Consider the following 20419-nt stretch of genomic DNA (forward strand, 5'->3'; position numbering starts at 1 on the left):
AGCATAAAAAACGATGTCTTACAAAAATGGCTACCTGGCAAACCCAGTATGTCACTACCAGCAGGAACTCCTGCTGTCAGCGGCACCGCACCCAATCTCATGGTGACTTTCCCCACAATAATATCACTTCTGAGCACTGAAATGATGCTTTTTGGAAAAAGTGTCAAAAGGCTAAGTGGAAAGATCACAGCAATTTAAAATAATCTTTAGAAATACATTAATGATTTATAAGAACAGCTTAAGCGTAATCTTTCTCTCGCTCCTGAGTACATTTGGTATGTGCCTTCGCTAGAACATTTTGAACTATGAGTTTCACTGTTTTCCCTATGTAATTTGTATCTTCTGTTGTTTGTGTAGGTGTCTTACTTAAAGACAGACGAGAGGGATTCTTCTAAATATGAAAACGTAGAGGCATGAAGCCGGGTTAATTAACATTGCTAACATACAGCTGTGGGCTGGCTTCAGAGCGTGGGTTGGCTGATGTAGACAAGGTGCAGCTGTGGCTGGTTCTGTGGAGTGGTTAAATAGCTCATAGGGGTATGGAAGAGGAGCAGCCAATGGAGAGAGATCTGGAAGAAGCAGAGAGGAGTAGTACCTGCCTTGGGGGCAGAAGAGATGAGGAGAAGGATGCAGTAGGGGTAAGAACCAGAGGGACTGGCCTGAAGAGTATGAAGAAACAGCATGGATGGTAGATGAACTGTTGAAATCTTGTGGGGAATTGGTGGCTGTGCTGGGGCAAGGCGTGCTGGCTGCTTGTTGAAGTTAACCTGGTATGGGATGGTAAAAAGTCTTGTTGCAGCCAGCTAGTTTTGAGAGTGCTGTGACGTGAAAACATTTCTGTAAAGCCACAATCACATAAGGAAAAGTGGGAAAAGAATATTTTTAGGCTATTTCTGTTTGTGCTACTAAGTTCTGCGATGATGGCATGTAAAGAGCTCTTCAGCAAGGCAGCAGGGGCCTGAGCCAAAGCCCTGGGTGGACTTGCGTTGAATTTTCCTGGTATTGGATTGGAATTTGCACAACTACATTTCTAAATTGCTAGGGGAGGGTATCCTTAGAAATGGACAGCAGTGGTGATACTACTGATGTAGCTGGATAAGAACCAGCCTCTCGTACACTCAGTTACTTAATGATCTCTTGTACCAACGTGGGAGGTTTTGTGTCCACATGCTTTTAGATTGTAAGAGAAGAAAGGGACCCATCAACTTCTCTTTTACAATTTCTGTGGAAGAGGTTTTCACCTTTTTTAGACATACACACACTTCCCCTGTGCGTCATCCCTGTCATCTACCTTACATTCCAGTTTTATAATCCATTTCACTGGATGATAAGGCTGTGCCTCAAGTTCTATATTCACTGGGAGACTAACTTGTCTTATCTAACCATACAGCTACACTCTTGCTCAGAAAGAAATAGAGATATGTGAAGCACCTTGTACATTCAAGGATCTCAAAGCTCTTTACAAAGAGATGGAAGTGCTGATGGCAAAAGGCAGTGTACTAAAAATTGTTGGCAATTGCTGATGTGGAACTCTCATTAGCTTTCGTGCAGCCTTTGACGTGTCCACCAGTTTTATTAAGAGAATTAATGGGAGGCAGGACACTAAGATTGTTTCATCTTGTCCTTGGGGCATTGACTGTCAAAGAGATTGATGCAGTAAGAGAAGGGCTCGGGGTAATAGTGAGTAGATTGTGTGAATTTGATCTAACAACAGCTCAGAGCATGATACTGGACCCTTTCTACCAACAAAACAAGTCCACAACAGTTAGCTTTAAGACACTGTGTTTTCCTTCTTTTTTTTCCTCATAAATTGGCAGCTCTTCATCAGGAACTGTCAGATCTGTATCTGTCTCTGATTTCCCCAAGTAAGAGAGAACACTGTTCTATTCCTAGTCGTTCGTGAGATCCATTACTGCCCCTTTTGATTCGGAGAATACAAGGCCACTTCCCCTTGAGCAGGCAGAGCACCCGAGTACTGCAGGAGAGGGGTCACCGTTACTTTTCATGCCATACACACGTGACACTTATTCTGCCCTGATCATTGTAGGACTGAAGTACTCTTCTGGTGTGGAAGAAGCCAGCCAGTCTGTCCAGACTCCATGTGGCCCCACTGCTGGGGAAAGAGGGACTGCCATAAGGGCAGGACAGATACAGAGAGAAGTCACACCTTGGGACAGGATTTCTTAAGCCTCCAAGGGTAAGCTTAGCCAAAACCTTCCCTATGAAACAACAATTTCAGGGCTAACCATCAGTAAAATCATCTTGCTGTGTACTCCACCACCTTCAGAGAGGATGTTCGTCATATATCAGGGTGTTTTAATGGGCATGGCAAATTGACTTTTGCTCACTTTTATTTCTTACTTCATTTATTCTCTGCCCCCACTGTTTTAGGGAGCAGCCATTGAATCAAGTGCGTTCAAAAACGTTAGCCCTCTTACAGCTTCACATGCTGCATTTTTTTAAGTAAAGGGAGCTAGTTGCCTCACTTCAATATATAAATTATTTATTCTTCTGATCTGCTCTCCCAGATTTCTTGCCATCAGTCCAGCTTCTTGTTTCTGTCTTTTCATCTGTCACAGGAGAGGGTATTCACTCCTGGAACTTTAAAAAAAAAATAAAATAAAAAAAGCAGATATACATCCCACTGCATTTCAGAACTGCTAAAAATAATAGTTGATATGAGTAGTGCTTTTAAAGTTAAAAGTACCAGTTTATGCAAGTAGTGCTTTGTAAGTTAAAAGCACTACACAATCTCTGTTTCAGCTGAGGATAAACAGTTCTTACCACAGTGCAAATTAGTAACAAGGCACTATTGGCAGAGACAGAAAAGTTGGGTCTCCAGAGCCTTATTCTAGCATGCTGTCCTCCGAACAGCATTGCCTCCAAACCCAAGTATTTGCCCTAAATAGTGTTCATGCTTCCTATCCAAATAAACAGCACCCTTGACATTTAAGGTAATTACTATCACCTTTTGACTGCACTAAGGAAATCCACCTACACTTGCCATATATAAAGAGGGGACTGTCTTAAAGCACTTGAGAGACTTGGCTCATTCATTTTTTTCCAGGACAGTTACTAATATGGCAGTTTAATGGAAGATGGCAGAAACGGAGGAGGATTCTTAACTTCAGCAGTCAAATTAATAATAATAGTTACTGTGAAAATACACAGACATTAAGTGACCTATGCTGAAAAGATTTTCCTTTGGCAAAGTTACAAGTGCAAAAGTTAGTGCATTTTTTATCAGCTGAATTAGCTGTCAGTGTGATAGTAACCAATGAACTGGAAGTAAGGAAGCATGTGCATGCGTGTCTCTGCACACACACAAATGCACACAGAGGTAAATATATAGACACACACAGAGGATATAAGTATATTGATAAACATGATACACATAATGTTTATCAATATACTTACATTTCATGATCAACTATTGTCTTAATATTAAAGACATTAAAAAGACATTTGTAGAAAGAAACGTCTTTTTTTTGACAATTTTCAAATGAAAAATTCAGCAGAAAGTAGCAATACGTCATTGATTGATATCTCTCTACCTATTAGTAAGATAAATACTTCCCTGTTGCAGGCTAGAGCAACAAGCAAATAACATGCTTTACACTTTGCTCTCCCGTCCGATCTGGACTTTTTAACCACAGGAATTTACTAAGTTAAAACAATGTTGTTGGGCCTTTCAGCTTTCAATTGTTGGGTTAAGGGCCGTTGCTGAGACCATCAGCAGGTTCTCCAGCTCAGGAGCAATAATGATGGTGATAAAAGCGATCCAGGCTTGCCCACAGCAGCCACTATACCTACCACACCTACTGCATAGCTAGCCTGCCTACACAGAAATCAAACACATGCTCTGTACTGTGGTTAACGCTCTCTCTGACTGCACCTTCCGCTAGCTGGAAGTGAGGAAAAGCATAACTCAAAAGCGGTTTGCCCGTCCCAGACTTGCCCGTTTGATCCAGGGCAGACACTGAGGTAAATCTTACCAACTGGGCTGAAGCTACATTTGAAGCAGAGAAGGGCAGATGTTAGCACTATTCCCAGCGGAGCTCTCTTAGGTTTCTAGCTCAGGCTAGAACCCTTCCTTGCTTGAGGCTCTTGTATTGGTGGTCTGAAATCCTTGTGCTTCAGGGGAGCAGCTGGTAGGGTAATACAAAGATGATGCTCTTTGATCAAGAAGCTCCTGGTACATACTTCTTGCCTCCACCCCACCTCCTCAAGAAAAAACAGGTTTTATCAAGTTGATGTAGTCTGCAATTGTCTGTTCTTGAACTTAATCATCTTGGTGTTTCTCAGTACTCGGCTGTTCATGTGCAGCACTTCTAAAGCAGCCAGCTCCTCCCTGCTGAGCAAACTAGTCTTTAGTAGCATTCTAGACGCCCCATAGAGACAACGCTAGCACCATGAGACAGGCAGCCCGCAGCCTCCTTCTGCAGCCTGAATAACCGAAAGGACTTGTAGCTGGGCAGCTTTCCTGTAACTGCAGCATTGCCACCGAGCCACCCACAAACAGCAATGAATTGAATCTGACCTTATCAGATGAAGGGGGAAGTGTTTCTTTGCAGGAAACGAAGCAAAACTAAAGCAGAAAGGGCTTTCATTGTTTTGACAGAGTATTTAGCTTTGAGACAGTATTCCTTTCAGAAACGTTATCCAAAACTGCAAAAAAAGGCAAGATCAAGATCTAAGTTCCTGCCTCTCCAGCCACTCATTGAATAATCTTTCCACACAACGTCAGGTAAGATCACAATTCCATGTATTTGTCATTAATCCCATGTATGACATCCAGTTTTCCCCTCGCTGCCGGCAGTCCTGACAGGAAGACTGTGCTATGACCTGGGAAGCAAGCCTGCTCCTACAGCACAGCGCTGCAGCAAGGCACTGGGGTTTCTCAAGATACCTAATCTTTTTCTTTAAGTCACCGACAGAGAGATTAAGGAAAGGGATAACTTCATCCCAAAGTGTCCTGGATCTCATATATGGCCTTACAGAGCAAAGATCTGCAGAGTTGTTCCATCTCTTCTTTCTGTCCTTCAATGTGTAACACAACATAACGAAAGCGAAAGGAGTGCTAGCAGGTCAATTCTAATGGTTACTCCCACCTCTAGGAACACAGGTGTTAAATTTGCACGGGAATGGGCCATGAATGTTGTTTCCTGCCTCTAAAAGATAAGTTTTGGTGAACCCAATGTCCCAGAAGGACAAAGCATGCTATCATTCAGACATACTACTGTATAAATGAAGGCACTGAATACTAGCGAGCCCTCCCTTAGCGACACATCTTACTACAATGTTAGTCTTATTTTTAACCCAAGAGTAAACGTTCTCTCGTGAAGCAATTAAAGTAGGCAGGTACGCGGCAGACAGGGATATAGGAAGATAAAGGTTTACCTGAGAGATATTCAACAGGTATCAGAAAAAGAAACAGTCTGGTACTAAAGTGGCCGGGAGGAGTCCATGGAGAGGAGAAGCAGCTGCCCTGTGGAAAGGCTGGTGGGGCCCTGGGAAAGGGCCTACTCGCTCAGCAGAGGCTCGTGATGTCCACATGGCAAACAGCTGAACTCGGATGATCTTACCAGGAACTGCTCTCATCTGTGTCACCAACTTCCCAAGCCATGCTACCTTTCCCTGCCTCCTGATGCCCTCATTTTAGAATAGCTGTAATGACAACTTTTCATCTTTGGAAGTCCTTGTAAGATCTATAGATAAGATTCACTTGGAAAAGTGGTCAGTATTTTTAATTACTGTGATAAACTGCCATGTAACCCGGCTAGTCCCTCTCAAAAGCCAAACAATAATCTAACTCAATTATTAATTTATTAAGGAAGTACCTCATCTTTGGTCAGCAATGCTGTTCAAAATTTCTTCTTTAGCTCCACTCTCAACACACAACTTAGTTGTTTATGGTTCCACACGAAGCACAAAAATCAAACTGCTCTTCAGTACATAAATTTTTTTAACACATTAAAATAGCATGATATGATATTGAGTTTCCAATAAAACTCCATCCAATTTAAAGAGATGTAAAGAAGGACCTTCTTAAGCTTTTAACCTAAAAATTTCACCATAAATAGTACTATCTGTGCAAGCAGCCATAACCTTGTCTATGCAATTGATAGATTAGTCAGTATTACTTATTTAAGTAGCATCTGTTCTGTTTCTAGGCTCTACAAGTCTTGCCAGGAAGAGGTATAGCTTACAGCACATTTCTTTTCAGACTTGTTTCCTTAGATCCGGACTTCCTGAAACAATTGCTGAGGAAAGTTAGAAGTGGAAGACTTAGTTTTAGTTCCAAGCTGAAATCAACTTCTTGTCATTCCTTCTGACTGGAGTAATAACGACAGAGCAATCAATTTCTGTTGTTTGGAGAATTTGATCAGCAAACTATTTCAAACGTGATTTTCCTCAGAGATCATTCGCACATTGCTTTTCTCCTCTGCCCATGTCAGAAACAAATGTCAGCATAATGCTAAAGTCTGAGACACAATATTCTACACCATAAAAATGGTGTCAGAATTTGCACTGGGACCTTCAGGGCCACACAGACTTTAAAAGGCTAACACATATGTTTATAGATGACCCTTGGTAGCAGATGGAAAATCGATTTTGTTTCCCTGCTACCTAGCTCTCACAAAAACACAATTTCCAGTTTGTCATCTCATATATTTGACTAGAAGAAGTAGTAATTTATTTTGAGCAGATATTGCATACTATTATTTCTAAAAATATGAGGCAAAAGAGAACAATGAGTTGTAAGATACTTACCTTCTATGGTTGATGCACCCACGTGACAATGCTCTTGTTCAGGAATTATGGGCAGTTTCTCTGTGGTCTGTGCAGTAAGTGGAATCTGCTGTTTGCTGGTTTTCACTATTGAAAGTTAAAATAATTTTTATCCATATTATTAAACAGCAAACGTATCTGCAGAATGTTAAACATTGAACCTGCAAGTCTGAAAACAATTGAGATCTGTCTGAACAGGAGGCATAGGTGGACAGCTAGTTTTTCAGTGGGATTTCAGTGCCTAGAGATGTAGGTACATGTCAGGAACTCCTGAAAGTACTAACCATATCTTGTATTTAATTCCTCTTGAGACTTGTGGGACTACAACATGCTGATCCTAAGTCTCCTTGGGAAGAAGCTTGAAGGTAGGCAACTAAATTGCTCTTGGAAATTTCACTAGTGGTGAAAATATAAAAGCATGCAAATTTGGGATTGCACCAGAGTCTCACCAAATGCAAAAGCCTACAGCTGGCCAGTTAAGCAGAAACAAATGAAATTCAGAGTATGAACTTTTTGATTCATTTTCACATAAGGGCAGCCCAGACTGCCACTCAGGACCACATGATGTGGCCTCAGCAAACGTCATACACACAGGGAGGGCTACTGGGTGTCATCCAGTTGTTACCAATGACAGCATGCACCTCAGAAGCAGGGAAGGGTGTGGTGATGCCTTTAGCACACTGGCAACACAGATGCTGATGGGCTGTCTTGCTGGGATACAGATAAAGAAATGCAGAAATAGCACGCTCAGGCAAATGAACACAGAGTTGTTGACCTAATGCTTTTCAAAGAACTACTGTAGAACACAGATATTTCAACTCCAGGTCCATCCTGTCCCTGACCATCCATAACTTCTGTAAGCCTACAAATGGGTTTCTACTGAGTTCATAACAAGAAGATGAACTGTGCTGCTTGTATTGAGCTGTATCATTTGGGCTTCTCTCTTCACAAATGCAACTAAGAGAGTAGAGTTGGATCTTGGTAACTAAGCAACTGAATATGAAAAGCAAAGTTAAAATGAAACGGTGGTAGTTTTAAGAATAGCAATGGATCTTGTTTCACCCTCAGGATGAACCTGGAAAGAACAGGAATGTAGACTGACATTCCCCCTGGAGCCCGTGTGTAACACTGTTCTGCATGCGTGCAAACTGAGCAGAGAAAAGGCCTCTTGTGCATCAATGCTCTATGGAAAGCATACAGGGGCTACAAAAAGCTCCCTATAATTACCTGCATCCTATAGGTTTTATCCTCCCATCTGAAAAATAAAAAAGCCCCAAAGTGGCAATAAGGCTTCGTTTTTTTCTCTGAAAATGTTGCATCTCAAACATGTAGGTCTGTGTCAAATATTAAAAACTATGACAAGCTTTGCTTTCCCCAGCATTATTCATCGAAGTTGCAGAGGAAAAGACAGCTATTCAGCTGTGTCAGGAATTGAGAAGGATCAGAATCAAATAGGTGATGCTTCACTTGGCCCAGATTAATCAAACTTCTTCTTTCTTGGCTTTGCATCTATTTGCTGCTGTAGAAGATGTCTCATGCTTTTCCCCTTTGCTAAAAAGAAAATGTATTGCAGAATACAAGGAGGAGTGAGTCTGAATTCACTGGGATGCCAGCCCTGACACTACAGAGCCAGCGTTTGATTCTATTTCCAACCTGTCAACTAACTTGAAGCTGTAGCAATACATCAGAGAAATGGCAGAATTTCACCTATTTCCTCTAATCCTGTAGGAGAGGAACTATTATTTTAATTGGATAGCACAGAAAACAATACAGGAATTCAAATAACTGAGAGGAAATTTGTCTTCTTGTTTCTTATGTGCAAATTACAGTTGTCAAGCCCGCTTATATCAAATGCCACAAATGTCACAAAGCCTAAACAGTCCAGAAAACAACTGCAGGCCAAACTCGCTGAGTCCTGGTTGTCCCCATGATCCTGCAATGTCCTTCTTTCAGGATGAGTTATAAAATTACCATCCATCAGAACTGACTTTGCTGTGAGCCAGACAAGTGTATCCTGTGTTTGTATCCTAAAATGTAATGAACCAAACTGTGACTGTGAGCCAATGGAATATCACCGAAAATGAGAGAATTGTACTGTCTGAGCAATGTAGAACACGGCATTGTTTGAACTAAGGTTGCCCTCACAGGCTGTCGAGTAATAACATGATTATATTAACAATACGATTCCCTGTCTGCACAGTCCCGTTCTAGCATAGGAACGAGAGCAGGCCTTTCTTTCCAATAGATCTCATGCTACTTTCAAAATAGAATAAAAATAAACAAGGAATGTAATTCTTATGCTAGGAAAAGAAGGTCTAAATGGGAATTTATAGCGGTAGACTTCTAGTAATATAAATTCACACTTAAGTATAACCCATATAACTATACAAACAAAACTTCCCATATGAAAAGACCCTGCTAGACAGATTCAGTCTAGGTATTAAACACCCTGATTTATGCAATCTGTTTCCTGTACAACTTTTTTTTTTTTAATAATGTAACATACAGTTCACACACACTGGCCTGCTCCCAACAGGTAATTCTGTGCCGTGTCCCCAGGCTTATTTTTTTTTAGGATACAGCTATTATGAGAATAGCTATACTTAACCAGTTACTAGCAGTGGAAAAGGTACTAAAGTGGTTTAGGGGAAGCAGGCTATGGAAAAACTGTAACAGCAGAGTAAGTGTAACTGCCTTCCCTTCCTCTGAAACTGAAGCTGATTTAAGCAGTAAGCTGCACGTGACAGTTGAGCAGTTTCTGTCAGGGTTCTTTGAAAACACTGTGCTGAATACTGTCTAGTCCTTCTAATTGCTATTATTAGTTTATTAAATTGTTCCCAAACCTCTTCTACTGAGTCTTAAATCTGAGAAAGCTCCATAAAGAAATTCTTGCAATAAAAGTCTCTTACATGGGACTCTCCCTAAGATTCTCTGTCATGAACACAAAGCGAGGAACTGACTTTTCTTCTATGGATTGTTTTCCATGTGCTACTACTATCAAGTCCTCTTTGATACAAAAGTGCTTTATGTCTGGAAGCACAGATCAGCCACTTAATACTTACTTTTTGCACTGAAGAAAAAGCACCCTGTACTCTTTCCCTTCTCTTGTGGCTGCATTTAAGGGCAACTGGGTTTTGTAGGTTTTGTCAATTCATACCATTCAAGGGTCTGTTTTACATAAACACAAAGGCAGGACCAGATCCAAAGTCTGGAAGATGTGCTCTGTCAGCCCATGCTCCTGTGCAATCTTTTTTTGGCTTAACAGCACAATGTTTAGTCGACATTTACGACCGGAATGCTTTAAAGCTCCCCTATCATCACTATATGTGCTTAATCCTTTATAGTACCATGAATTTGGAAGGCTGTAACTTTAATCTTACTCTAGAGAACACGCTATACATTTTTCCTTCTTTCCTCTGGCCACCAGACATAATGGTAATGATTCATGGACACAGAGCCACTGACAGTTGCACAAAACTACCATCCATGGCTGTAAATTACCTTTTTGTAGGACCACAGTGATAGTAAGATAGTCATTTCCTTAGCCTACCTAGGAAATTATTCTCATTCTCAGAGTATAGGTTTCCTTCTTTTTCTTCCCTTATCCTTTCTGAACTTTGAATAACCTTCTAGTAGTACCTATACATCTTTTAATCTATATGATAATACCGTCACATCCTCCCAGATACATAGTTATTTAGCCTCATTATGATGTTTCTAGGGTGGTTGTATTGTCTTCAGTGGATCTTAATGTTTTCTTTCAAGATTCCAAGCTATGCACTAATGACAGTGAAAAAATTATCAAGGGCTGTCAAGGAACTCATCTATAGCTATTTATAGCCATTATCACAGTAGTCAATTTTAAGCTTAGCAACTGTGGGAAGAATAAACTCTTTTCATATGATCCTGATTCCACTTTAAATTTTATTGGTATAAATTGGGAAAATGACTGGATTGATTGGAATTATCATGTGTAAAATCAAGGAATTTCATATTAAAATAAAACCCATTATAGCAGTTCATACAACTAAGCAGCTTTCCGAGTTAAATGGACAGATTGAAGTGGCAGGATAGATTGAAGTAGCAGGCACATAGAAGTAAGAATGACAGACCAGTAAAAGATTCCTATTCTCTAGTTAACTAGATCTGACTTTCCATAAAACTCCATCATTAAAAATGCCTTTGGATATACAACACTAAGAACGCATTGTGAAGCACGGTGATAAAATAGGTATGGTATTAGTAAAGCTACTCAAGACAAAAGATGTCAGAAAGATAATTCCTTTCCTGCAGGATGAAAATAATGAGCTCATAAATATATCTTAGAGGTAGCCAGTGCTTTAAAAGCAAGGATCATAAATTGTACTCACAGGAGAGTTCAGACAGACAAGGAGCTATTCACTCTTTTCTAGGTAAAATTGAAATGCCATGAGTTACTGAGTTGTAGAGAAAAATTATCAAGTCTCTTCTTACTCTTGAAGAACTAACAAGACAAACAGCCAAGTACCCAAGCCTAGATAAATTTTAAACCATTTTTTGATTTGCTGGCTTTGTATTTATTCTTGTTTTGGAGGCAGGTTGGTTTGCCATTCTATATGTTCATGTTAATCTTTTTAAAGATAGAGCTTCCTTCGTGAAGCCAGAATCCATGGAACTTATTAAAGCATATGCCTCTTCCAGCAGCACTAGTAACACTCAGAGGTACAGCTGCTAATTTCCCCTCACACAGGGATTTATTACCAAATCATGATTTCTGGAACCAAAACTTTGCGCTTAGCCATGCCATTTAATTTATCTGTGCTAAACATCCTACACTCTCAGAAGACCACATTCTAATTCCTATCTGAAACTAGAAAATTGTACTTTGTGGGAATTTTCCCCTAGAAACAGGCTACAAAGTGTCAGCAGAGCCATTCTCTTGAGTCCTGCTACAGCCAGTCATTCCATCCTTTGGTAGCACATTTTATGGGGAATCACAAACGCACAGAGCATACATACACGTGCGTACATGTCTGTATACTTCCCATACACACACAAAGCATTCAGCTGCCAAACCTCAAATGTGGCACACAACATGACCAAAAATTAAGAGGACGTAAAAAACCACCAACACTTTTGGAAGAAGCATTCCCACATGACATACGTAAGTCTTAATAGTTTTATTGTCAGAATTATTTCTTTATGATATAAAAATGTTGCCATAACATAAGCCAAATCAAATTTGCATAGGATCAAGGTAACTCTGAAACAGACCTGAAGCATCCCTTGACAGGAAAGACTTAAAAGGTCTTTCTTGACTTTTTCATGCCTCGAGGGTTTGTTAGGTATTTGTTTCACTTTTATATTACTTACCAGGAAAAGGATGAATTTTAGTAGTAGATATGGTTCTTCCTGCATATCCGAAACTCTTTCTTCTTAGAATAGTAGAAACTGCTGCTGCTACTCTGTGTTTACAATCTGTTTTAAACAAAATGTGTTTTATCCTTAGCTATAGAATTACATTACAGCATCGATTAGAAGGAAACCCTTATTCTTAAACTGTTGAACAATTTCCATGAAAAAGCAGGAAGTTTTTGAAATAAGGTGATGAGGAAAGCCGAGGGCCAGATGTTTTATATTTTTCTGAATTAAATTTTCTGGAAATTCCATTCAGGTTTGCCCCTTTCAAATTATTCCCTCCCTTTTCTACACTGCGTATCTTGAACAAATTTTGGAAGGTTATCAAAAAAGTACATGTCCCAGTACAGGTTCAGACTCACACTGCTGCCAGTGGAATAGCAAGGATGGAGTGTATTGGCATCCTAGGAAGCTGACAGATTCTTTGCAAGTGTGGGATGTTCATCTTTGGAAACACAGTTGGAGAGCAAGCTCTACACCACTTGGAAAGACCCAGCTGGGTTGAACACCTCTGACTGTTCCTCAGCACCCAGCTCATAAACTCCTCAGTCTCTCCACCCTTCTGCTGCTCTTTTAATACTGTGGTCTTGCTGGGGTTATCGCAGGTGACTGGGTAGCTGTTCTAGTTAGCCCTGTTCTACAGTGACAGCAGTTCAGGGCTCAGCCAGCTTCTGATGACAGCCTCGCTCCAATTCTACATAACAGAACTTATTTTTATCTTTTTATTTTCAGAACACTAGAAAACTTCAGCTGTAGGAAATTAATTAAATTAGTATTATTTAGGTCATGATTTTCTTATGAATAGCTAGTGGAGATGTAATGCGCTGAAGCCCTAAGCATGCACTGTAACAGTTAACATCAAAGGAAGCTCTGGAAGCAGTCATAAGATAAAAGTGGAAGGGAAAAGGCAAAAGGACTAATTTCTAATTTAGCTCCTTTGTCATGGATTGGTTGTAAGCGCTATGAAGTTTATCTGGATATTTTGTTTTATGCACTCATGGAAAGTAATTAATGTTTCAGAGACTATCAGAGTCTGCCTAGCTGAATGTCTTGCAAGGTCTCAAGAGGAAATGAATAATTCTGTATTTCTTACCAGCTTTCAGTGGTGCTCAGAAATTAAGAGAAAAACTACTAACTGAATTATGACTGGAAAAATTCTTAGCAGCTGTTTTAGGCACATAGTAATATTCTGCTGTGTTCTTTGGGCACCTCTGAAAAAAGCAGTATACAGACTTGCAATTAAAGGTGGTACCATAACATATACATGTAAGGAATGCAACCCTTAAATCTGATTTTTATGTGCTTGTCTTTTTATTGGTAACATACTGATGTTTATGATGTTACATGTTATAAACTTAACAGAAAATGTATTCTAGAAGCAACTCAGTAATTAGAAGCATCAAAAGGGCATTTTTCCTTGCTGCTTGTGTCCATGACAATTCTGAAAAACCTGCATTTAATAGAAAGCTGATGTTAAAGAATAAAGGCAGTAAATCATTAACCATCACTGCTAACAGTTCTGCATTAAAAATAGGATATTATGACTCAAAGCACAGAAAATCATACTCATGGCATTTATAGGTAGCTTTCAAATTACAAATAAAAGTCCTTTAACTTAGAGCATTTAATAGCCCACTTATAAAGCCCTAACTTACATTTTGTGGGATTTTTACATACATAAAATAGGTCTCAGAATTTCGTTCTGGCAATAAGTAAAAGAACATTTATTTTAACAAAGATAATCTGGTAAGGAGTTTCTTTAATCACTGGCAAGGGAGCACAGATTTGCCATTTTAAGCAACTATTTCGCTCATTCATTTAAAACTATACACATAAAACATTTACATTATGCAAAAAAATCAGAGAAGTATTTTGTGTGTGGGTACTCTTCTGCCTTCTGTTCAGTTATGATTAAAGCGTGACTCCTATTGCTCCTTCACTACAAAACTGCCTGTGGATACAGTAAGGACGATCAGGGGAATGGATATGGCTTATGATTTTTTTATTACCCCTGTGACCAAGGTCTCCATTTGGCAGCTCTGGACTACAAGGTGAATGGATATCTGCCTGGTAATAGCAACTAAATGCTGGTTATCTGGAGGCATGTTCTGTCCGCTCAGGGCTGACACCGGCAGAAAGTCTCAGGAAATTGCTCTGAAAAGCATCTAAGAGCTATTATCCCAGGTAACAGGTTAAGTTAAGAGTACCTTTCCATGCTGATGAAAGGGAGTGTGCTCCCTATACCAGCTGCCTCTGACTTGGGATTGAAAACAAGGACCAGCAGCTGACAAGTGGTCTATTCTCTGCATTGTTCCTGTGCAGAGGACTTCGTCTCGATTGCTCAAAAGTCTCAAGCTCAGAGTAATCTTTTATTTTCACCTTCTTCACTGTATCTCGCTAGAAGAAATACTGTAAATCTGATTTCAGCCTGTATCCCAAGTGAATTGCATAGGATGAGCCCGTCTTGGCTGGTGAAGGTATTCTGTAGAAACAATCATTCCAGTCTCTGAACTAAGGGCAGGTTCTTTCATAGCAAAGTTTTAATCACTTGGAATAGCCAATAGGGCTGATTCAGAAATCACAGCAGTATTCTTTTTGCTGAAATAACAGCAAAGAGAAGAAATATTATCTGGGCTTTATTCAGCTCTGGGGTTAAGAAGGCACAGGTTGGCTGACCTGTATGGGATTACACCACCGCCGAATTTAGGTAACAAGTTTTTAGGACAGATAGCTGAGTGTATATCTCTTCGTAGCTATTGTGTAATTTTTCTTGACCATGACCTAGATGAATCATCTTCAGGAAGGAGAGGGTATTTCAATCTGCTGACACTGGTCATTGGCATTTATGCTTAAGACCTTCAACAAGGTTCAACCGTAATTGCTTTTTATCTACTGGAATCAGTCTGAAACTAGAAGTTCATACCACTAAGGATCACAGGCCACCAAGCACCTGTTAAAACCCCCACATTTCATTAACTGTCAACAAGTTTGGATTTGCATCCACAATTCAGAGGTGAGAGGTGATAGTATCAATCACATGAGTATTTCAGTTCCTGTATAAGAAGCTTTTATCATGTTACAAATAAAATACTGGTGTCTGAGCTACATTAATAATCAACAGCTTTGTTATTGTAAATTAATAGATTTTTCATTGCATAGAAATTTAAATTCATGCAGATTAACTTTTTGTTACTTACAGTTTTGTTCATTTTCTTGGACTATTTTGTAGATGACAATTGAAATAGTAAACACAAAAACTATTGCAATCATAGTCAGCCAAATGATCTTCGCCATACACATTGGATCTGTCCATAAAATGGAGAAGAGATAAAATGAAGCAGGAAACCACTGACAGAGAAAAGCAGAACATTTGATCTTGGTAGGTTTTTGGACCATGCCTATCCCCCCAGATAAAAATTTTAAACAAAAGAGATTATGCCTTGTTCTTTCAGCCTTCTTTGTTGTTTGAAACAAAGTTTCCTATCTATAATTTATCTTTACTTTCACCTGTATCTATGTCTCCATGTCTGAAATAGTTCTACATAGCTAAGTGAATGAAAATTTTTCCTGTTTGTATAAACAAAGGAAGAAGTCCAGGAAGAAAATGTTTCAAAGATCAATGTTTATATTTAATGGATGGAGCACAGGAGGAATTGGTCCACTGTCCAACACTAGCCTGTACTGGCATTCTCAACCTCCTGGTCTATCTTCATATATGGTGGAAAGTAAGATTCTACATATAGAAATTTTCTTACCAAAATTTGAAGAAATGCCACCAACAGGACCCCTCTGGGAAGTTCTTTTAACTAAAGCTGCCTTGGGTGAGAATCAGGGAGGGACTGGGTGTAGGAGGTAGGCTGCTCTTTTGGACAACAGCTGCTGCAGAAATGCACCCACGTTCTGCAGGGAATTAGTTCAGTAACTAGTACAAGCCATGACTACATACTACAGAGAAAGGATGTGGGAAAGTTTCCTTCCTGATTATTTGAAAGACCTTTCAAACTTCTTTGGCAGCTGCATGTTAATGCATAGCTTAGCATTGTCAAATAACTATTTTAAAAAACAACTACGTTTCTATGGCTAATATAAAATCAAATTACAGACTATAGCCAAACCACTGTTTTCCTTTCCTTGGCTTAGAACGGTATAATTAGACCTACATCAACTCACTTCCCTTGTGCGTCTTCTCCACTGAGAAGTCACGAGGTAACTGCCAATAACCCCATGGCTCTGTGAGGTAAGCGCAGCTCATGTCTCCTAATTCAGAACTAAAATTTCTTTAGTACAGTCATTCAGGCTCCTTTCAGACAGAGTACTCTACCCCATCTTGCAGTGACTTGTAATGACTTGTATATCAACCTTGCTTAGTAAAGGCCCTGAGCACCTCGTCAGCTTTGCTTTGAGGTAAATAGAAAAAAGATGCGTTGTTAATTTGAGACAACTACTTCCCCAGTAAATCACCATTAGCAAAGGGTGGTTACCTCATAGTTTTGACACAAGTTGGCAGGGCAAGTTACAAACTATACTCCACTCATAGCTAGACCTACTTATTTTAAATAAAAACACCGTAACTGCCCTCTCTTCTCTAGGATTTTACCTAGACTTCTTTAACATAGGTTTAGCCAACTCCAAAACACTTCCCCACCCCCACCCCCCCCCGAAAAGGTACAGCATAAAATGCATTTGCCATACAAAACTAAATGAATTTAGTAATTCAGCAACTCCCAGATGGCAAACATTGCACATAGACAGGCTGGAAGCCCGGATCATAGTCAGGCAATCAGCCAAAACACTCCTGCAGCACAAAGACAAATTTAAAAAGCTGACAGGCTGTCCTCTGGGAAAACTAAGCCTAGTTCAGCTAAAGATTTCTCTTTTAAGTGTACTGTAGTAAGGCTGCATAGTAGGATATTGCAGTACAACATTAAGAAAAGTCAAACCTATCTCCTGGTTCTTCTGCCGCTGAAGTTAACGGGATTTTTTTAATTTGCCTCCAAGACAACAGGGTTATGCCATTATCAGGGAGGGGAGAAGAAAAAAGTAATCCCTGGTTTTGTCATGCATGCAATTTGTGAGTCTGTCACCACTAAGCAAAAAAATATACAGACACCTACTTTGCTGTGTTGCTTCCAGGGAAAAACAGCCACAGCTAAACCTGTTTCAAATCACTATAAAAACTGTCAGTTACCTACTAAAGATGGTCTTTTACTAATGGATGATCAAAATTGTAGTCTTTTCTTGTGACATACTTAAATACTTCCAAATTGTTGCTGAAAGCAAAGAACTACCTACTGGAGATTTTTTTGTAAGATTGATATCGTTGCTGGTTTGATTTCCATTCCGACTCTCCTTTGTAACTTACATTCTACATAGGACTTCAGCTGCAGTGAAATATTTATACAGTCATTTTGGTCTTCCATCATGGCCAGTAGACAGGAATGATTTAGGTGTTCTTCAGCTGCATTTCTTCCTCCAACTACAGAATTGTTGATGTGCATTTCCAGCAGGTAGTAAGTATTATGCTCTACTTCTTCTTTCTCAGAAACCGTAGTGAAATTAAAATATTTATAAGAATAAATAACATCTTCTGTTTTCACTTCAAGTAAGCCTTTTGCTTTTGGAAATAGAAATTACAACAAAACTGTTACATAATGTGCAGCAGACAGAGAAAACAAGTTCTCTGTCTCATTTGCAAAAACATACAGTAGGCTTTTACATTACTATGATAAAATGTACAAAAGCATACTATGTAAAGTTATTCTGAACAGATCTGTAATGTATTGGTTATCTATACAAAATATATTTTCCCTGCAAGCTATAGCCCCTTTTCTGCTTTACTACCAGCTTCAGAGCTTTTCAGTTTTTCATTGTTTTGTTGTCTGTTGTCAAAGGTAACAAAAAAAATCAGGCTGTGAAAAAAATAAAAACTGAGAAAGTCATATGATAGAGATATGATCTAGTCTGTTACCAGTTGCAGAAGGTTCTTGTTTCACTTTAAAGCACACAAGCTGTGAGACTTGCACAACGTTAACAAAAAACATAGGTGGATGAGACATTGTCAAAATTGTTAAAGGTATACAGGTGTAACTGAGAACAGACTTTGTCCACATTTCTTTTTTGTTATTTTCCATACTTGTTAAGACAGCTATTTTATAATAAGAAAATCAGGCATTTGGAAAACAACTGCATTTCTTGTATTCAGGACTTGGCCTGTTGCCCCCGTTGCTGACAACGTTAGAAAACCAAAATTCAGAGGCATCTTCTTCCCCAAAACTTTCCAGATACTTTGCAAGTGTATACAGCACAGAAGGAATATGCTGCTACTGCTCTGAAAAGATGTGAATGTTGCTGAACTCTTCTCTGTATTGCTGTGCCAGCTCTTATTCAGCACTGCATTCTATGAAACGTGCAAAGCCATTTCTGATACTACACTGTTCTGGGTATTGTAGACTACAAGCACAAAAATGGTTATTTCTTGTATAGCTGTCACCTGAATAGTTGCCATCTTTGAATTAGTTCTTTAGGTTGCTCACAACAATATATATATCTTCATATAGTATCAGCAACCTACATGTAGAGTTCCACAATGACGTTTAAAAGCAAATTCAGCATGAAAACTGATCAGAAATTACAACTCTTTAAAAAAATAGAATAAAATAATAAAAAACCCCCACTCTTTAAAAATAAATGAAATTTTAGAAAATTTAGCAAGATTAAAAGAATGAAGATGGGGATCTAAGAGCATTGATAAAAGCCAGATGGCAGAGGTCAAATTTGCAACAAAAATACTCCAGGTGGCTGCTGGATAAGGCATTCTTTTCTCACAGCACCCTCCTTCAAGGCCAATACAAAGCCCCCTGAAGATAATGACACACACACACCTGCCATGAATTTATACAAGATCTTCAAAGAAGAGAAGTCAGCATTTTGCTACTGATAGGTTTCACTGACAGCCAGGCATGAATGCCACTGAGAATCTGGCATAAAACTTGCATTCTCTAGCCATTCAAAGGCAAGCTAAAAAAACCATTGTTCATAGATTTTGCAAAGACCATAGAGAACCAGCAGCATATTATCATTTCCTTTTAACTACCAAATAAAAACATGTATTTCATGTTGTAATTAACTACAAAATTATGTATTTCTCTTCCCCTACTTACTTTTTCTAGCTACTGACCCTGATCCTTGATGATCAACATTCGCATCTCTCTTGGATTCACAGTCGGTGTGTTTAGTATGGGACTGCTGTTCCCTCCTGGAGGACTGGCAAACACATGGAAGATCATGGAAACTGGAATGATTTACAATGGCCTTCAGTAAAACAGTCTGGTTTTCTCTTCTATGTTGCACTGCTCTTTTGCAAGAATTGTTAAAAGTACAAAGTGGAAAAGTGGTGTTATGTGATGAACAGGTATCCATGCATGACACAATTACAGTGTTAGCTGTAAAATTAAAAAAAAAAAAAGAAAGAAAAAAAAGAGTACTGTATCAGCAAGACAGTCATATAGGACACACGGACAAATACATGCATGGAAGCATCATGTCACAGATCCTTTAACCACCTTACAATGAAACCTGCTTTATTTCTTGAGGGTTATGGCAGCACGTTGAATGCATCAAGCGAGAGGAAGCAAGCACAGTTGTCCCACAGCCTAGATGCTGAATTCTATTGCTGAACTGTTTGAAATCTCTTGCAATACTAGCTTGAATTTGTGGTGGCAGCTAGTCACATTCTAGTTTCAAAGCTGCTCCAGTCTGATGGTACTTGAAGATGAAAGCACTCACGTTTGGAGGGGAAACTTAGCCCTGGAACTGTGCCATTGTAACGCACTGGTGCAATTACTTTATAAAATAGCTATAATCAGAATGAAAACTTTTTTTCCAATGACATTGAAACCACACAGTGAAAACACACAGAAACATTGCTGAATCCTTCAACCACACCCTTCGCATCCTCTTACATTCAGTCTTAATTATGACCATTGGTTTTGCTATTCATAGCCAAATTTCAGTGTCGAATTACTGTATCTAGAGGACGTTAAATGCCATTCTGGCAAGTAGCAAAACCCGCATAAAATTAATTATTAATAAGTGTTATTTAAGCTGTCTTCCACATTAAAGTACGGCTTTATTGTATAAATTGTGCATTTCTACTTGAGTTAACCTTGAACTATTTTTTCAATATGAAAATAAATATTTAAGAATAAAAAACTTCTGGGACCCCAACATG

At 39.2% G+C, this 20419-nt stretch overlaps 1 protein-coding gene and 1 long non-coding RNA gene across 3 annotated transcripts in view; one reads left to right on the forward strand and one right to left on the reverse strand.

Moving 5' to 3' along the window:
- Positions 1 to 20419, reverse strand: part of TMEM156 (transmembrane protein 156) — a 31287-nt gene that overhangs the window by 7030 nt on the left and 3838 nt on the right. For both annotated transcript variants that reach the window (XM_037391296.1, XM_037391308.1), the window contains 5 exons: positions 19350 to 19631; positions 17552 to 17803; positions 15387 to 15494; positions 12145 to 12249; positions 6775 to 6879 (listed from right to left, as the gene is read on the reverse strand). In XM_037391296.1, coding sequence (XP_037247193.1) covers positions 6775 to 6879; positions 12145 to 12249; positions 15387 to 15494; positions 17552 to 17803; positions 19350 to 19631 — 852 coding nt within the window. The remainder of the gene's footprint in view (positions 1 to 6774; positions 6880 to 12144; positions 12250 to 15386; positions 15495 to 17551; positions 17804 to 19349; positions 19632 to 20419) is intronic.
- LOC119149712 lies at positions 3574 to 19442 on the forward strand. The gene is made up of 3 exons (XR_005104843.1): positions 3574 to 4747; positions 15419 to 15914; positions 19359 to 19442. It is a non-coding gene; the product is annotated as an uncharacterized LOC119149712 (long non-coding RNA).

Source organism: Falco rusticolus, chromosome 1 (assembly GCF_015220075.1).
Source record: "Falco rusticolus isolate bFalRus1 chromosome 1, bFalRus1.pri, whole genome shotgun sequence".
NCBI classification, from domain to species: Eukaryota; Metazoa; Chordata; class Aves; order Falconiformes; family Falconidae; genus Falco; species Falco rusticolus.